The 19,216-nt window shown below is 48.6% G+C and overlaps 1 protein-coding gene across 2 annotated transcripts in view; it reads right to left on the bottom strand.

The window, feature by feature from the left end:
* Positions 1-19,216, bottom strand: part of CARD11 (caspase recruitment domain family member 11) — a 277,951-nt gene that overhangs the window by 8,761 nt on the left and 249,974 nt on the right. For both annotated transcript variants that reach the window (XM_075317863.1, XM_075317864.1), the window contains exon 22: positions 8,893-9,017. In XM_075317863.1, the coding sequence (XP_075173978.1) occupies positions 8,893-9,017 (125 nt within the window). The remainder of the gene's footprint in view (positions 1-8,892; positions 9,018-19,216) is intronic.

The raw sequence follows: 19,216 nt of genomic DNA, 5'->3' as shown, positions 1-19,216 counted from the left end.
TCTCATTACTTGTATTGATTGCACCTGTTTGAACCTGTTATCTATATAAAAGACGCTTCTCCAAGCGATCAATCACACTGCAACCTCTCCATCATGGCCAAGACCAAAGAGCTGCCTAAGGGCAACAGGGACAAAATTGTAAACCTGCACAAGCTGGGATGGACTATAGGACAATAGGCAAGAAGCTTGGTGAGAAGGCAACAACTGTTGGCACAATTATTAGAAAATGGAAGAAACACAAGATGACTTGTCAATGTTACTCAGTCTGGGGCTCCATGCAAAATATCGCCTCTTGGGGTAAGGATGATTCTTAGAAAGGTCAGGAATCAGCCCAGAACTACGCGGGAAGATCTGGTCAATGAACTGAATATAGGTGGGACAACAGTCTCAAAGATTACAGTTAGTAACACACTATGCTGTCATGAATTAAAATCCCACAGGGCATGCAAGGTCCCCCTGCTCACACCACCACATGTTCAAGCCCATTTGAAGTTCACCAATGACCATCTGTATGATCCAGAGGAGGCATGGGAGAAGGTCATGTGGTCAGATGAGACCAAAATAGAACTTTTTGGTATCAAGTCCAGTCAGCATATTTGGAGGAAGAAGGAGGATGAGTACAACGCCAAGAACAGTGTCCCAACAATGAAGCATGGGGGTGGAAACATCATACTTTGGGGGTGATTTTCTACAAAGGGGACGGAACGACTGCACCGTAATCAGGGCCGCCATCAGGGCATTACTACTGTAACTCCTGTAGGGGGCCCGGTGAGCAGAAGCCAGGAGTGGAGCCCCGCTGACAGCCCGGCCCCCTCCCCTTTCATTCATTTGCTCACCGGGCCCCAAGGCCAGGGGCCACCATTAGGGCAATGAAGGGGGCCCGGGCTGCTCATAGAGAGCTGTCATCTCTCTCCCTGATCTGCAGAGCAGGACACGAAACGTACGGGACTACAACAGAGGCTGCAGGAGCTGAGAAGGTGAAGGTGTTAATTCAGGATCTTCCATGTCACCTGACTAATCATGTGCCTGATCACATGACGGGAAAGGTGATTGGAACTCCTGCAGCCTCCGTGCAGATCCCAGTGTCTCCTCTCCTGCTGTGCACCATCTGGAACTGCAAGATGAGGTAATGTATAGTGTATGTAGAGAAATGTTCCTGTTGTAGGGTTGTGTGTGTGTGTATATATATATATATATATATATATATATATATATATATATATATATATATGTGTGTGTACAGGCTGTGTGTAATATGGGGGTGCTGCACCCTGTGAGTTTGTGTGTATATGTGTACATGTTGTGTGTAATACGGGGGTTGCTGCAGGCTGTGTGCGTATATGTGTACAGGCTGTGTGTAATATGGGGGTGCTTCAGCCTGTGTGTGTATGTGTACAGGCTGTGTGTAATATGGGGGTGCTGCAGCGTGTGTGTGTGTACTATGTGTGTGTGTGTATATGTGTACTGGCTGTGTGTAATATGGGGGTGTGCAGCCTGTGTGTAATATGGGGGTGCCGCATGCTGTGTGTGATATGGAGGTGCCATAGGCTGTGTGTGATATGGGGGTGCTGCAGGCTGTGTGTGATATGGGGTTGCTGCCGGCTGTGTGTGATATGGGGTTGCTGCCGGCTGTGTGTGATATGGGGTTGCTGCCGGCTGTGTGTGATATGGGAGTGCTGCAGCCTGTGTGTGATATGGGAGTGCTGCAGCCTGTGTGTGATATGGGAGTGCTGCAGCCTGTGTGTGATATGGGGTTGCTGCAGGCTGTGTGTGATATGGGATTGCTGCAGCCTGTGTGTGATATGGGGTTGCTGCAGGCTGTGTGTGATATGGGGGTGCCATAGGCTGTGTGTGATATTGGGTTGCTGCAGGCTGTGTGTGATATTGGGTTGCTGCAGGCTGTGTGTGATATGGGAGTGCTGCAGCCTGTGTGTGATATTGGGTTGCTGCAGCCTGTGTGTGATATTGGGTTGCTGCAGGCTGTGTGTGATATGGGGGTGCAGACAATGCTAAAGTTGGTTTCTTATTCGGCTATTATTTATTTTCTGTTGTTTTTTACAGGTTCCTCAACAAAAATAAACCATCTCAAGTATATAATACCATGCAGTCATGTGCCCTGTATATAATACCATGCAGTCATGTGCCCTGTATATAATACCATGCAGTCATGTGCCCTGTATATAATACCATGCAGTCATGTGCCCTGTATATAACACCATGCAGTCATGTGCCCTGTATATAATACCATGCAGTCGTGTGCCCTGTATATAATACCATGCAGTCATGTGCCCTGTATATAATACCATGCAGTCATGTGCCCTGTATATAACACCATGCAGTCATGTGCCCTGTATATAACACCATGCAGTCATGTGCCCTGTATATAACACCATGCAGTCATGTGCCCTGTATATAATACCATGCAGTCATGTGCCCTGTATATAACACCATGCAGTCATGTGCTCTGTATATAACACCATGCAGTCATGTGCCCTGTATATAATACCATGCAGTCATGTGCCCTGTATATAACACCATGCAGTCATGTGCCCTGTATATAACACCATGCAGTCATGTGCCTTGTATATAATACCAGGCAGTCATGTGCCCTGTATATAATACCATGCAGTCATGTGCCCTGTATATAATACCATGCAGTCATGTGCCCTGTATATAACACCATGCAGTCATGTGCCCTGTATATAATACCATGCAGTCATGTGCCCTGTATATAACACCATGCAGTCATGTGCCCTGTATATAACACCATGCAGTCATGTGCCCTGTATATAACACCATGCAGTCATGTGCCCTGTATATAATACCATGCAGTCATGTGCACTATATATAATACCATGCAGTCATGTGCCCTGTATATAACACCATGCAGTCATGTGCCCTGTATATAACACCATGCAGTCATGTGCCCTGTATATAACACCATGCAGTCATGTGCCCTGTATATAACACCATGCAGTCATGTGCCCTGTATATAATACCAGGCAGTCATGTGCCCTGTATATAATACCAGGCAGTCATGTGCTCTGTATATAATACCATCCAGTCATGTGCTCTGTATATAATACCAGGCAGTCATGTGCCCTGTATATAACACCATGCAGTCATGTGCCCTGTATATAATACCATGCAGTCATGTGCCCTGTATATAATACCATACAGTCATGTGCCCTGTATATAACACCATGCAGTCATGTGCCCTGTATATAACACTATGCAGTCATGTGCCCTGTATATAATACCTGCAGGCACATGACTTCTTGGTATTATATACAGGGCACATGACTGCAGGGTGTTATAAACGGCACATGACTGCATGGTATTATATACAGGGCACATGACTGCATGGTATTATATATAGGGCACATGACTGCTTGGTATTATATACAGGGCACATGACTGCATGGTATTATATACAGGGCACATGACTGCATGGTATTATATATAGGGCACATGACTGCATGGTGTTATATATAGGGCACATGACTGCATGGTATTATATATAGGGCACATGACTGCATGATATTATATATAGGGCACATGACTGCATGGTATTATATACAGGGCACATGACTGCATGGTATTATATATAGGGCACATGACTGCATGATATTATATATAGGGCACATGACTGCATGGTATTATATACAGGGCACATGACTGCATGGTATTATATACAGGGCACATGACTGCATGGTATTATATACAGGGCACATGACTGAATTGTATTATATATAGGGCACATGACTGCATGATATTATATATAGGGCACATGACTGCATAGTATTATACACTTGGGATGGTTTATTTTTGTTGATAAACCTGTAAAAAAAACAGAAAACAAATAGGTGATTAACCCCTTAAGGACGAAGCCAGTTTTGTACTTAATGCCCAGGCCATTTTTTGCAATTTTGACCAGTGTCACTTTATAAGGTTATAACTCTGGAACGCTTCAATGGATCCCGGTGATTCTGAGATTGTTTTTTCGTGACATATTGGGCTTCATGTTAGAGGTAAATTTAGGATGATATTTTTTTATTTTATTTGTGAAAAAATCTGAAATTTGACAAAAAAAATAAAAATTTTGCAAGTTTCAAAATTTTAATTTTTATGCCCATAAACCGGAGAGTTATGTCACACGAAATAGTTAATAAATAACATTTCCCACTTGTCTACTTTAGATCAGCGCAATTTTTGAAACAAAATTTTTTGGGGTTAGGAAGTTAGAAGGGTTCAAAGTTCATCAGCAATTTCCCATTTTTTCAACAAAATTTACAAAACCATTTTTTGAGGGACCACATCACATTTGATGTGACTTTGAGAGGCCTGGGTGACAGAAAATACCCAAAAGTGACACCATTCTAAAACCTGCACCCCTCAAGGTACTCAAAACCACATTCAAGAAGTTTATTAACCCTTCAGGTGCTTCACAGGAACTAAAGTAATATGGAATGAAAAAAAATAAAAATTAACATTTTACCTAAAAATGTTACTTTAGCACTAATTTTCTTACTTTTTCAAGAGGTAACACCAAAAATTGGACCTCACACTTTGTTACCCACTTTCTTATGAGCGCGCCGATACCCCACATGTGGTCAGAAACCTTTGTTTGGGTAAATGGGAGGGCTCGGCATGAAAGGAGCAATATTTGAATTTTGGAAAGCAAAGTTGGCTGAAACAGATTGCGGGCACCATGTTGCTTTTACAGATCCCCTAAGGTACCTAAACAGCAGGAACCCCCCTCAAGTGACCCCATTTTGGAAACTAGACCCCTTAAGGCTTCTATCGAGGGGTATACTGAGCATTTTGGACCCACAGGTACTTCACAGATTTTGATAACGTTACTTTGTCATATTGAAAATTGTAATTTTTTTCTCAAAAATGTTGCTTTAGCATCAATTCTCTCACTTTTTCAAGAGGTAATTCCAAAAATTTGACCCAAATGTTTGTTACCCACTTTTTTTATGAGCGCGGTGATACCTCACATGTGGTCTTAAACCTTTGTTTGGACAAATGGGAGGGCTTGGAACGAAAGGAGCAATATTTGAATTTTGGAAAGGAAATTTGGCTGAAAAAGATTGCGGGCACCATGTCGCATTTGGAGGACCCCTAAGGTACGTAAACAGCAAAAAACCACCACAAGTGACCCCATATTGGAATCTAGGCCTCTCAAGGAATTTATCTAGATGTTTGGTGAGTACCCTGAACCCCCAGGTGCTTCACAGAAGTTTATAACGTTGAGCCATGAAAATAAAAAAATAAAATTTTACCACAAAATTGTTACTTCAACCAGGTAGCTTTTTTTTTCACAAGGGTAACAGGAAAACAATCACCATGAAATGTATTGTGCAATTTTTCCTGAGTTTGGTGATATCTTATATGTGGTGGAAATCAACTGTTTGGGGACACGGCAGGTCTTGGAAGGGAAGGAGTGCAATTTGACTGAACATTTGGCTGGAATAATTAGTGGACTCTATGTCGCATTTGGAAAGCCCCTAAAGTGCCTAAACAGTGGAGGCCCCCCACAAGTGACCCCATTCTGGAATCAAGAAACCTCAAGGCTTTTATCTAGGTGTATATTGAGCATTTTGAATCCACGAATACTTCACAGAATTTGATAAGCTTAGGTTGCCATATTGAAAATTTTCATTTTTTTCACAAAAATGTTTCTTTAGCATCACATTTCTCACTTTTTCAAGAGGCAACAACAAAATGTGGACCCCACAGGTTGTTATCCAATTTCTTGTGAGCGCAGGGATACCCCATATGTGGCCAAAAACCTCTGTTTGGATATATGGGAGGGCTTGGAATGGAAGGAGCACCATTTGAATTTTGGAAAAGTTGAAATAAATTGCGCGCACCATGTCACATTAGCAGGGCCTCTTGGGTACCTATACATTAGAAACCCCCCACAAGTGACTCCATTTTGGAAACTGGACCCCTCAAGGATTTTATTCAGAAGTATAGTAAGCATTTTGAATCCACAGGTACTTCACAAAAATGTTGCTGTAGCAACAAATGTCTCTCTTTTAGGCTATGTGGCCATGATCCAGCGACACGGCGTCCAGTACACAGTGTCAGCCTTCCTGCAGAGATGTGAGTGTTGTCCACGGGAGAACGCAGCTGCCCATGCCCACGATTTGGGTTCAGGCTGCTGTGGAGCTCTATGCTACCTGCAGAGCACACTCATCTCCGCAGCATAAATTGACATGCTGAGGCTCGGGAAGCTGCGCCACAGGTCGGTTTATGCTGCGGAGAAAAGAAGCACAGTGGGCATGGGATTTCTAAAAATCCTTCCATTGTGCTTCTACTGCACAACGCAGCGTTATGGATGCAGGGAAAACACTCTGCGCCCATAACGCTGCAAACCCTGATTGTGGGCACACAGCCTAAAATGCTACAATGGATGAATAGATAGATGTCAAACATATATAACGTCCCACCCCCTGCATATTCTAAGCTGGCGCCCTTTAGTGCCTTTCATGTGGCACTAAAGGGTGCCTAGCCTTGTATTTAGCCCAAAAAGAAAAAAAATAATTAAAATAAATGACGTGGGGTCCCCCCTATTTTTGATAGCCAGCTAGGGTAAAGCAGACAGCTGTAGCCTGCAAACCACAGCTGACAGCTTCACCTTGGCTGGTGATCAATTTGGAGGGCTCCCCAAGCTGTTTTTTTTTTTTTAATTAATTATAAATAATTAAAAAACAAAAACAAACGTGGGCTCCCCCCAAATTAGATCACCAGCCAAGGTGAAGCTGACAGCTGGGGTCTGGTATTCTCAGGATGGGAAGAGCCATGGTTATTGGACTCTTCCCTGCCTAAAAATAGCAGGCCGCAGCCGCCCCAGAAGTGGCGCATCCATTAGATGCGCCAATTCTGGCGCTTCGCCCCAGCTCATCCCGCGCCCTGGTGCGTTGGCTAACAGGGTAATAAATGGGGTTGATACCAGGTGTGTAATGTCACCTGGCATCAAGCCCAGCAATTAGTTATGTCACGGCGTCTATCAGATAACCGACATAACTAATTGACAGTAATAAAAAAAAAATTGACAACAAAAAAAAATTTATTTGAAAAAACACTCCCCAAAACATTCCCTGATTGACCAATTTATTGAAAAGAAAAGAAAAAAAAAATCCGCTGTAATCCATTTGGACGTCCCACGTCGACTCTGGACCTTCTAGAATATGGGGAACACGTTCAGGGAACGTATCCCCCATTTTCTAGGAGGGCAGACCCTCCATTTCAGGAGAGTGGGTGCAAAGAATCTGCACCCACTCTCCCCGGGTCACAGCTGCAGACTCCGTGCAGCAGCAGCAGCAGCCAGCGTCCTGAACACAGGAAGCTGACAGCCGCGCTCTGCACATGTGACCGGCGTCTGCTGAGAAGGAGCCGGAGGAGGGGGCCGCGGGGGATCAGGGCTCCGACAGGTATGTATGACACCGGGGAACACCGGGGGGGATAGAAGGGGACCCGGCAGGGCCTGGGGAGCAGGTTTCTGTCGCATGTGTTATGGCACATGCGACAGAAACCATAGGAAAGGGGGAAATGCGGCCAGCGCGCTGCTGTGATCGGCGGTGCGCGCGGCCATCTTGGATTTTCGGGAGGGGGTTGGGGGTCGGGGGGGGCACTTTGGGGATACCGAGGGGACCGGAGGGAACCGGGAAAAAGATTTATCTCCCATCTGGCATGTTTGATCATGCCAGATGGGAGATAAATCATTTTTTACCGGCGCCGTCATTTACTGTAACCTGATCATCGGTATACGGTGTATACCGGTCATCAGGTGAGCGGGGACCGGAAAAACCGGCCAGAATCATGATCTCCAGGGTCTCAGCTACCCCCGGCAGCTGAGACCCCGGAAATTTTCCGACTCTGGGGGGCGCTAGACCCTTTTTTCCGACCGCCGTTAAAAAGCGGCGGATCGGAAAAAGTACCCTAATATGCCGCCGTTAAAAGGCGTATCGGCGGTCGTAAAGGGGTTAAGAAACTAGACAAATAAGAAGCCAACTTCAGAATTGTGGAGTGCAGCAGGCTGTGTGTGTGTGTGTGTGTGTGTGTGTGTGTAGGTTGTGTGAGATATGAGGGGCAGGGCGTGTGTGATATGGGGGTGGAGCAGGCTGTATGTAATATGTATGTGTGTGTGTACATATGTATGTATATATATATATATATATATATATATATACATATATATATATTACATTTATTATATTTTTGCAAAGACTGGCGGCGGGACTGTGGAAGGTTTGAGGGGTGGAGGCGGGGCGGAGTCTCAAGGGGGCCTGAAAATGTTGCCAGTATGGGGCCCTGAAATTCCTAATGGCGGTCCTGATCGTATTGAAGGGAGGGTGGATGGGGTCATGTATAGAGATGAGTGAACCTGAGGTTCGGTGTATATACTAAACACAGATTTAAAAAAAACCAAAAAATACAGAGTTCGGGCTTTTTACTTATGCAAATCACTTGCGCAACTATCGCTGTGCTCAGGTATGCTTGCTTCTCAGCCCAGTACGAGCCGCATGCAGTGTTTGAATGGCTCACACTGGGGCAACAACAGCATGATCAGATGTAGTGTGCACCAAACAACAGAAAATAGATAAATATATATGCAAAAATCCCGTCCACCCTCCCCCGCATGTGCACTCTTTATGGCTGGCTGCATGTGGGCGAAGACCCGAACTGCTGAATCAGTGGGGTTCAGGTCAAGTCCAGGTCCCAAACTGAACTTTATCTAAAGTCCGGCTGAACCCTCCGAACTGAACTTCCATGGGTCCGCTCATCTCTAATCATGTATCGCAAGATTTTGTCCAACAACCTCCTTTCTTACAATTCCCTTCTTTTTGTTTGTTTTTTATTTGGGTGAGGGGAGCATACCTTAGAGACAACGGACTCAATATTAGCAGGAGTAATCCACTCATATGAGTTTGGGTTTCTTTCTCTGGAGTAGATGATTGTTTCTGTGCTCTGTTTCTTCTGAAATACTTCCTTTGATCCAATTTCTAGAAATAAAATGCAAGTAAGTGAGACATACTGAAACGGTCACAATACATTTACTTAGAAGTCATAACTATACCCAGAGATGTTGTCTATGTAGTTGTAGTAGAAAGGTTTTTTCTCATATACAGTCACTTTGCTGGGTACGTCAGGAGTTGTACTGCAAGAGGTTCTACACCACAATCACACCACCTGCACAATCACACCACCTGCACAATCACACCACTTTTTTGACATCATCTTTTGTCATGTAGTAAGAGTGTGAGAAATAATTATTTGATCCCTTGCTGATTTTGTAAGTTTACCCACTGACAAAGACATGAACAGTCTATAATTTTTAGGGCAGGGTAATGTTAACAGTGAGCGATAGAATATAACACAATAAAATCCAGAAAATCACATTGTATAAATTATATGAATTTGCATTTTGCAGAGATATATAAATATTTGATCCCTCTGGCAAAAAAGACTTAATACTTGGTGACAAAACCCTTGTTGGCAAGCATAGCGGTCAGACTTTTTTTTGTAGTTGATGATGAGGTTTGCGCATGTCAGGAGGAAGTTTGCTCCACTCCTCTTTGCAGATCATCTCTAAATCATTAAGATTTTAGGCTGTTGCTTGGCAACTCGGAGCTTCAGCTCCCTCCATAAGTTTTCTATCGGATTAAGGTCTGGAGACTAGCTAGGCCACATCATGACCTTAATGTGCTGTAAATATTTATATGTTTTGCATTTACAATATGAAAATAGTAAGAAGCCACATCGGCCTCTGACCCAGCCAACCAGTCTCCTGCTGGTGTACAGAGATTTATGGGCCATGCAATGCTCCTCCGGGAATTTAAATAATGCAATATCCTCTTCACAGAGGAAGAGGACTTGAATTCTAGTGCCATCTATTGGATGTAACAGTCCTAAAAGTCAAAACTGGCCCTTTAGAACTCTCTACAAAGGGAAATGTTCCCCTTTAGATCTCCAGTCAGATCCTCTCGCCTAGCCAAGTAAGATCTCCTGCTTTGTACTGAGGTGCAGGCAAACACCCCAAAACACGCCTGAGTTTCTGGTTTGGCTTTGTATCCAAAGGCATGCGGAAAGGCTTCTTAAAGAGTTGATATTGCCTATTAGGATTGCTACATCCACTAGGTGGCACTAGGGTTCATGTCCTCTTTCTCTCTGAAAAGGTTACTTCATAGAGATGGGTGAATAGTAACTACCGTATGTTTCGGACTATAAGACGCACCCTGGTTTTAGAGGAGGAAAATAGGAAAATAAAATTTTAAGAAAAAAATGTGGTCATCACACACTGTTATGGGGCGAGGATCTGCTGCCTACACTGTTATGGGGGTAATGTCCCCAAATTCTCTGATAAGGTACCCCATCCTGGTAATGATCCTCCTGCCTTGTATATGTACCCCATCCCGGTATATGCCCTTATCCTGCTATATACTGGCATCCTGCTATATACCCCCATCCTGCTATATACCCCCATCCTGCTATATACTGCCATCCTGCTATATGCTAGCCATCCTGATATATACTGCCATCCTGGTATATGCCCTTATCCTGCTATATACCCCCATCCTGCTATATAGTGTCATCCTGCTATATACCCCCATCCATCCTGCTATATACCCCCATCCATCCTGCTATATACCGCCATCCCTCCTGCTATATGGCCCCATCCTGCTATATGGCCCCATCCTGCTATATGGCATGTATCCTGTATCACACAAAGAAATAAATGTTTATACTCGCTCCATGCAGCATCGCTCCTCCCCCTGTCTGTGGCGGCAGTAGCGCCGCTGATCTGTGTGGAGCCGTCACTGTTCCCTGCAGCATTGCTCGTCCTGCTGTCTGCCGGTCAGCTGACCTGCGTGACTAGCGGCGTGCACAGCGATGACGTCATCGCTGTGCTCACCACTCGCTACGCAGATCAGATGGCCGGCAGACAGGAGGAGATTGCGATGCTGCAGGGAAACGGTGACGGGTGAGTGTACTAATTCACTGCCCCCGGCGCTGACCTGTGTGGAGCCGTTCCCCTGCAGCATCGCGATGTCCTCCTGTCTGCCGGCTGATGTGTGTGGAGAGCGCGCACAGGGATGACGTCGTCTCTGTGCTCACCGCTCGCTACACAGATCAGCTGGCCGGCAGACAGGAGGAGATCGCGGTGCTGCAGGGATCGGGGTCGATGAGTGTACTGTACTTATTCACTGCCCCCCGCGCTGATGATGATGCGCGGGGGCAGTGAATACAGCCGCACATGATCACTCCAGGCTGTAGTTGCCATGGGTGATCACGGCCGGCTGTTTAATATGTGCACCCCCCACCCATCATTCCACCCACCTGTCAGCGCTGGCTTCAGCGCTGAGAGACGATGGGCGGGAGGATGGGCGTGCATATGTAACGAGCGGACCCACGTGGTCATGGCAGGTGCTACTACAGCCTGCCCATGCCACCGATGACCCGCTCCACCGCAGCACCCTCATTCCCGGCCGCCGCAGCCCTATATTCAGGCCATAAGACGCACCCCCTACTTTCCCCCAACATTTCGGGGAAAAAAAAGTGTGTCTTATAGTCCGAAAAATACGGTATTCGTGTTTTGGTAATGTTTACCGAATACCGAGTACTATTCCAAAATTCCTCATGACAAGAAAAATGCTCGGGTTCCCCATTGATTTGCATAGGGTTCATTATTCGTGACGAATACCGCAATAATACTTTGGTGAGCAAAAATTTGATCCCATACAGATTAACCATATGGATCCAATGCAATGCTTAATATAGGAAAAGAAGGATTTTTGTGTACTCACCGTAAAATCTCTTTCTCTGAGTCTTCATTGGGGGACACAGGACCATGGGTTATGCTGCTGTCACTAGGAGGCTGACACTAAGTAAACAGAAAAAGTTAGCTCCTCCCCAGCAGTATAACCCCTGAGCCGGAGGCGGGCTCAATCAGTTTAGTGCACAAGCAGTAGGAGGAGAATCAAACCATTCTGGATAATACAGATAAAAACTATGAATAGTAGTCGTGTGACCAGTGGCCTGGGGAAATAGCCACTGAGGTAACCGACAGGAAATATATATAACAAATAACACAAGCAGGGTGGGTGCTGTGTCCCCCAATGAAGACTCAGAGAAAGAGATTTTACGGTGAGTACACAAAAATCCTTCTTTCTCTATCGTTTCATTGGGGGACACAGGACCATGGGACGTCCAAAAGCAGTCCCTGGGTGGGAAGAAAAACCATCACCGGAGATAGGAAGGTAACCGCTTCCCCGTCGGGCTTGCGCCAGACTTACAAGCACCGACGTTGTTACAGGTGTGTCACTGCCACCCGCAAACCTTACTCCAAGGCTGGCCGTTGCCGAAGCTTGGGTGTGAGCCTGGTAGAAACTAGTAAAGGTATGCCGACTAGATCGGGTGGCGGCCCAGGGGACCTGGACGGTCGACATCTGTAGTCCAATCGCCCAAGGGGTATCCCTTGCTCGGTAGACCGCGGCGGAAGTCCGCCCTTCATGCGATAGTCTTCACACATGGAGTAATGGATCCATGTGAACAAATCAGGCCCCTGGCGCTGGCATGGGCCTATTGGGACCGGGTGGAAGGGTGGACTGGTTGTCGGTGTAACCGAAAAGGGTGTCCTGCAGGCATGTAAGACTGAGGGCTCGTACCAGTTCTGGAACGAACTAGGCCCCTTCCCGGATGAGAGAGGAGACTAGAACCGAAAACTCAATACTAAACACCTCTTCTGGAAGGAAACAGCGAGCTGCCTTGGACAGAAACGAAGAGTTCTGGCCGGAGCCTCCCCCTGTCCTGCTGGAGGCGCTGGAAAACAAAAAGGGGAGAAGAACGACAAGAGGGCTGTCCGCCCTGATGCTGTCTGTAACAACGAGATGGCCACGAGGCGCCCACCTAACAAAAACAGGTGGAGCCGGGAAAAAGGGGGTACCTTGAACGAACCCCTCACTGGAAAAAGAATCCACGTTTTTGGTGAAACGATGAAACAGCCGAGCCAGATGGACGCTTCTCAGAGCGAAGGCTCTGATTGGATGACGGAAGTGAAAAGACTCCGAAAAAATCCGAAGCGAAACGGGCCAACAACTGGCCCATACAGGGACGCGCGAGAGGGTCGCGTTCGGATCTGACTGGAAGAATGCCAGCAAAAAAGAGGGAAGATGTGGTCCTCACCCACCGGGGGAGCTCTTTCCTAGTGGAAATAAATCCTGGAGGAACTTGATTCCCGGCCCTCAACGTTGTCTGTAATCCTCTTGTCAACAGCATGACTGAGGCAGTACCCGGGATCCACTGGTGAGGCCGTCGAACTTGGGGCCTTTGAGTCCCGGTAGAGGAGAGGGGCCCCGACACAGATAACTTGGCGGTCGGGAAGGAGCCCCGGGGCCTCCGTGAGGAGTTGAGTAGGCTCTGCGAAGTATGGTCGCCTGGGTCACTCCAGAGGCATCGTTGCCTTGGTCCATCCTGAGAACCCTCGAGACCATGGGAAGCTGCGGGAAGATGCAGGAGAACCTGAACAGGCTACACGACCGGTCGAGGGAGTCGCACCTAGACCAGAGCAGGTGGTACACTCGAAGCACTATTGACTTGAAAGTTGGAACGGGAGAACAATAAGTCCACGACTGGAGGTCTTCCCTCGCCCGTGAACTGACTGGTGACTTCCCTGTTGAGGAGCACTTTTCCTAAGGGAGGTCTTTCCTACCGAAAAAATCGGCCGACCAACACGTCCATGCCAGGGATGGACTGACCGAGATAGCGAGTTAATGGACCCGTCCCAGGGCAAAATCTTCTTGGCCTCTTCCTTTGCCATGACACTCTCTGGGTCTACCTGGTGAATGATGCATGTCACCGCTGTGGCATGGTCCGACTGGAAACTGACTGGGCAAGGCCCGACCCAGAGAAGAATTGTAGCCGTGCTAACCGGATGGCTCTGGCTTCCGGAATGTTGAAGGGGAAACAACGCTCTAGGGCTGACCCTCGGGACCGTGCCGAGGAAAAAGTGGGGGTAGCATACCCCAGCACGGGAGACTGGTGACGGTTGAGAATCTCCTCCAGCGGAGGGAAGGGAAGCTTCTCAAGGGACGATTTCGAAGACTGGTCCGCTATGAGAAAATTGGCGGATCAACCATGAAGACGGAACCCTCTTTGTCTTTAATCTTCAGTGTGGTCCACTGGAGAGAAGGGGTGAAATCTGGTACGTGCACCGTCGCTATCACCTGCACAAACCGCCGAGGGCTCGCCTAGCCAGAACGGGAGCGGGTGGCATGGGTACGCGGAACTCTGTGCCAGGAAGGAAACTATTCCTGCGTGAGGAGTACTTCCTCCTGAACGGGCTCGAAAAAACCGTGCCTAAGGGATGATGGACCGAGCCGGGGTCTGGGAGGACTCGTTCCGGTATCTCAGCTACTCTAGTAGCGGAAAGTGAATATGACGGTCTAACCTCAAGCAAGGAACCTTGAAGGGAGAACCCTGGACCTCCCGGCCGTACTTGGGCGTAGAGAACCTAGCAGCCCTGTAGAGTAGGGTGCGCAGGGACAGAGATCCCTGTCAGCGCTCTTATAAAAAACTGGAACGGTCCACTGCCACGCAAGGCGGAGGGGCTGTTGGAGGAATAGAGGCTTCCTGACGAGAGCGGCGCGAACGGCTGGAACCTAGTGTGAGGGGACGATCCTGATGCCTCTGGAGCGATGCCGGGAAAGGGATGAACCCTTCCCTTACGTAGTCTAGGGGAGAGAAGTACTCTACCCTGACGTAGCCAAGGGGGGCCACTGAACTCGCCTATCTTCAGAGGGGCGTTCCCTAAGGACCGAAGGGAAGTCAGCGGCCTCCTAGATGCCGAATCTGCGTACCTGATCCCGAGTCAGAGGCCTCGACGGGTGGACACACTGATGGTAGAGGCTCAGGCCGAGCGGCAGGCAGGCCCCAGGTATGTGAAGAGAGGGTACTCACTGAAGATGATAACCAGTCCTGGGACAGCCTAGGTGGAACTTGGTCCGCTGCGTATGGAGTTCGCTGATTCTCCGAGGGACGCCACGTTCGGGACGAGAAACCCGGAGGAACACAGGCGGGTCGACTACAGGGTGGGGTGCCCCTTCCATTTGGAGCCCCCTTTCTAGAAGGGTAATGACAATAAAAGGACTTACCACCGGTAAAAATCGAGGCCTGGGATTATCCGTGATAACGCAGTCACACGGCGAACTGTATTCCAATGAAACCGCAGGGGCCTGCCCTCTTCGTCTCTGCAAGGTAACTGCCCCCTCTCTCCAGAGCCCTACGGGGGAATGATAATGACCAAAATACACGACTTACCGCTGGTAAACGCCGTGTCTGGTAGATGTCTGTGGTCAACGACTCCAGTGCAGCATGGTCATACTCTCCGAAAACCCCTTTGGAGAAGGGAATAATGACAATGACATGGCTTACCGCTGGTAAACGTCGTGTCTGGTGGATGTCAGTGAACACGCGGTAACTCGGCGAACTCTGGATGTCCCCCGAGCACATCAAGGGTCTGCTCCAAACGCCCTAAAGGAGACCTGGGTGCACAGAGAGAAGAGGGGCTGTCCGTAGCCTTACGGCCTGACTCACCGTTTCGAGCATGCTATTCGTCCTGCGCCAAAACATCCAGGTCCTGCTCGGAGTCCAGCGGAGGTGGAAAGCCTGGGCCATCACCCGGGAGGTCGGAAGACTACCGGAGGAGGGGCAGTCTGGACCTTGGGAATAAGGTGGAAAAACTGGGGGGCCACGAAAAGCGAGACCTGGCGGGTCCGCTTCTAGCCTAGGCAAAAAGTCCCTGGTACGGAACTCGTCTCCCCGAAGGAATGGCGCCGTTTTGTGGATGGTATGACCAAGCGTCGGCGGGGGACGCGGCGCATGTGTACGAACCCGAGGGACGTCAGCGAGGGAATATCTGGCCTGAGACAGGGTATTAACCAGCCGACAGGGGCGAGATACAGGGGTGTGCGGAGCCAGTGACTGCGGTAGCTGTCAACCCCAATCTGCCATTATGTGCGGAAAATTACCATTAAGGAAAACGCAAACTTGAGGTACTGGCCCCAAATAACAAAAAACTCTGCTCTGAGAGCTCTATAGACTAACCCTATGGGATGTGTCTGATGCAAGCCCGAAAAAGGTACCTGAAGGGGTTAAAAAAAAATATAATGTACAAAACGCCAGCTTTGAGTGAAAAACCCCACTGTATTTAATAAACATGGAAGACTTGGGTCTATTTTCCCCTGATATACGGGCTGCTGCAGCGTCAGCAAACCGCATACCAGGAGTTTGACATAATCCCCTTTTTTTTTTTTTTTTTTTTTCTCTGATGAACGCTGGGGAGGCTGGAGGCGGGCCCAGGAGAGCGGGAAAAAGCATCCACCGCCCCCACTGTGATGCCTGGGGCTGAGTGGAGGGCGGAGACGGAGCGGCCGGCGACCAATAGCGATGCGGCGGGGGGCGGGCCTGTGACGCCGGAGACAAGGCCGAAGCCGGGGCCTAAATTTTGAGGCAGCCGGCGCGTGTGATCTAGAGACCGCGGTTCTACCCGCGGGAGCGGCGGCGCGGCAGCTGGAACCGGCCGAGCACTGCGGGTGTAGAGAGGACTCCAGGGCCAGATGGGGACGTGGCTGGTGGCGCCCGGTGAGTAGGCCCGGACTGGGGCCTAAATTTTGCAACAGCCGGCGCAGGGAAAAGTAGCGACCGACGGTCCTACCTGCGGGAGCGGCAGCGCGCAGCAATGTCCGGGCACCGGCCGAGGTGCTCGGTGACTGAGTAGGCCCGGACCGGGGCCTATATCTTGAAGCCGCCCGGGAGAAGGTAGGGGGAGTGTCCTACCTGGTCGGCGGCGCCGCATCTGGCAGTGTGCAGGCGTGGAGCTCTGCACTTGTGTCTGCGTGCTCCGCACACCGGAGGGCTGGCTGCGGGCCGCAGAAGAAGAATGAGGCAGGCAGGCAGGCAGGCAGGCAGGGAGGTGGACGCCGGTGGGGGCAGGGAGCCCCCTGTAGTGAAGCAGCGCTGCGGGCCCGATCATCATCCAGACGCGCTGCGAGGTCCAGTCCCTGCTGTATGCCCCTTGCACCCTTTGGGGTGATACCGCAGGGTGAATAGGGGGTGCCCCGGAAGGAATAGCCCCACATGCCAACCCGGGAGTGGTACCGTGGAATTAGACGGGGGAGAGGGCCCGACGAGTCAAGCTTCTGCGACCCAGGGGAGTGGTACCCACACGGGCTGCGAGAGCTGAGTAGAGAGAACGATACCTACAGAAAAAAAGAATTACCACAGATGAGAGCGATGAGCGTCGCCGAGAGAAAAAATGAAAAAAATATACGCAAAAAATCAAGTGGCTGAAGGGGGCCCAGTCGGCCCACATCAGCCTCCTACGACACTAAGCAAAAAACTGATTGAGCCCGCCTCCGGCTCAGGGGTTATACTGCTGGGGAGGAGCTAACTTTTTCTGTTTACTTAGTGTCAGCCTCCTAGTGACAGCAGCATAACCCATGGTCCTGTGTCCCCCAATGAAACGATAGAGAAATGTTTTTGATCTTGTATTTTTTAATAACTACTAATGTACAAAAACGGATACCACACAGATGATAATCCAGGTTAGTTTTATCCACACTCATGTCAACTTAGCCAAATATTTGTTACACAATTTCTACTGAATAGATACCCTCTCGGGTGGTCGGGATGTACTATTTGGACCTAGGCCAGGTAACATAACAGAATGAGCCCTATTTGACTTTAGAAGAGTAAATTTCGCTGGAACAGATTGTGAATGTCATGTCGCGTCGCATTTGCAAAGCCCTGGATGTGCTGTAACAGCAGGATACTCCACAAATGGGACACTATTTTGGAAACTACAGCCCTCAAGGATTCATCTAAGGATATGGTGACCATTTTGAACACACAGGTGCGTTACAAACGTTTATAAACCCCATCCTGAAAAATCCACAGCCTGAGAATACCAGCCCCAAGCTGTCTGCTTTATCTTGGCTGGGTATCAAAATTGGGGGGACCGCACACAGTTTTTTAAAATCATTAAAAAAAAGCTGCATGGGGTCCCTTGTGTTTTGATACACAGCCAGGATAATGCGCACAGCTGGGTCTGCAGCCTGTAGCCATCTGCTTTATCTGTGCTGGGTATCAAAATACGTGGGACCCTACATCATTTTTTCCAATTATTTATGTATTTTTACACTCCACTCGGAGGACTCAGACAGTTAGTGCGAGGGCAACCAATCACAGACGTTGGCACTCTGGCTGCAACCAAACACAGATGCTGTCACAGAGGGTGGGTGGGGCAAGCAGTGAATATTCATGAGATTTAATGAGCGGACCCAGAAGCAGTTTCACAACCTCTTGTAAACTAGGTAAGTATAATTTTCCTACTTTAGTCCCCATTTTCTTGCTTTTTCCTTTTTTCCATCTTATTTTTCTTTGGGTGTCTGAACTTGAACAGTTGCAAGGACTTCCTGGAGACGTTTGTGTTCGGGGTCCATGCACGAACACTAAAGAGGGCTTTACACACAGCGACATCGCTAGCGATGTCGCTGGTGAAAGCACCCGCCCCCATTGGTTGTGCGTCACGGGCAAATCGCTGCCTGTAATGCACAACATCGCTAACACCCGTCACACGTACTTACCTGCCTAGTGACGTCGCTGTAGCTGGCGAACCGCCTCCTTTCTAAGTGGGCGGTTTGTGCGGTGTCACGGCGGCGTCACTAAGCGGCCGCCCAATAGAAGCGGAGGGGTGGAGATGAGCGGCCGGAACATCCCGCCCACCTCCTTCCTTCCTCATTGCCGGCGGCCGCAGGTATGATGTAGTTCCTCGTTCCTGCGGTGTCACACATAGCGATGTGTGCTGCCGCAGGAACGACGAACAACCTGCGTCCTGCAACAGCAACAATAATCGGGAATAGAATGACCGGTCAACGATCAACGATTAGGTGAGTAATTTTGATCGTTTAACGGACGTTCATGCGTTTCACACGCAACGATGTCGCTAACGAGGCCGGATGTGCGTCACAAATTCCGTGACCCCCAACGACATCTCATTAGCGATGTCATTACGTGTAAAGCCTGCTTAAGTGTCTGATACGGACCACAAACTTTGCAATTCGGGTCCGCCCATCTCTATTTATAGCATTGGGACATGAAAAACTGAAAAATTATGTCCTAGCACTGTTGGCATCCATTGTCAGCT

The sequence above is a fragment of the Anomaloglossus baeobatrachus genome, chromosome 7 (assembly GCF_048569485.1).
Source record: "Anomaloglossus baeobatrachus isolate aAnoBae1 chromosome 7, aAnoBae1.hap1, whole genome shotgun sequence".
In the NCBI taxonomy this organism is placed as follows: Eukaryota; Metazoa; Chordata; class Amphibia; order Anura; family Aromobatidae; genus Anomaloglossus; species Anomaloglossus baeobatrachus.
Note: the sequence above shows the minus strand (reverse complement) of the source record. Positions and strands in the feature narration are given on the sequence as shown.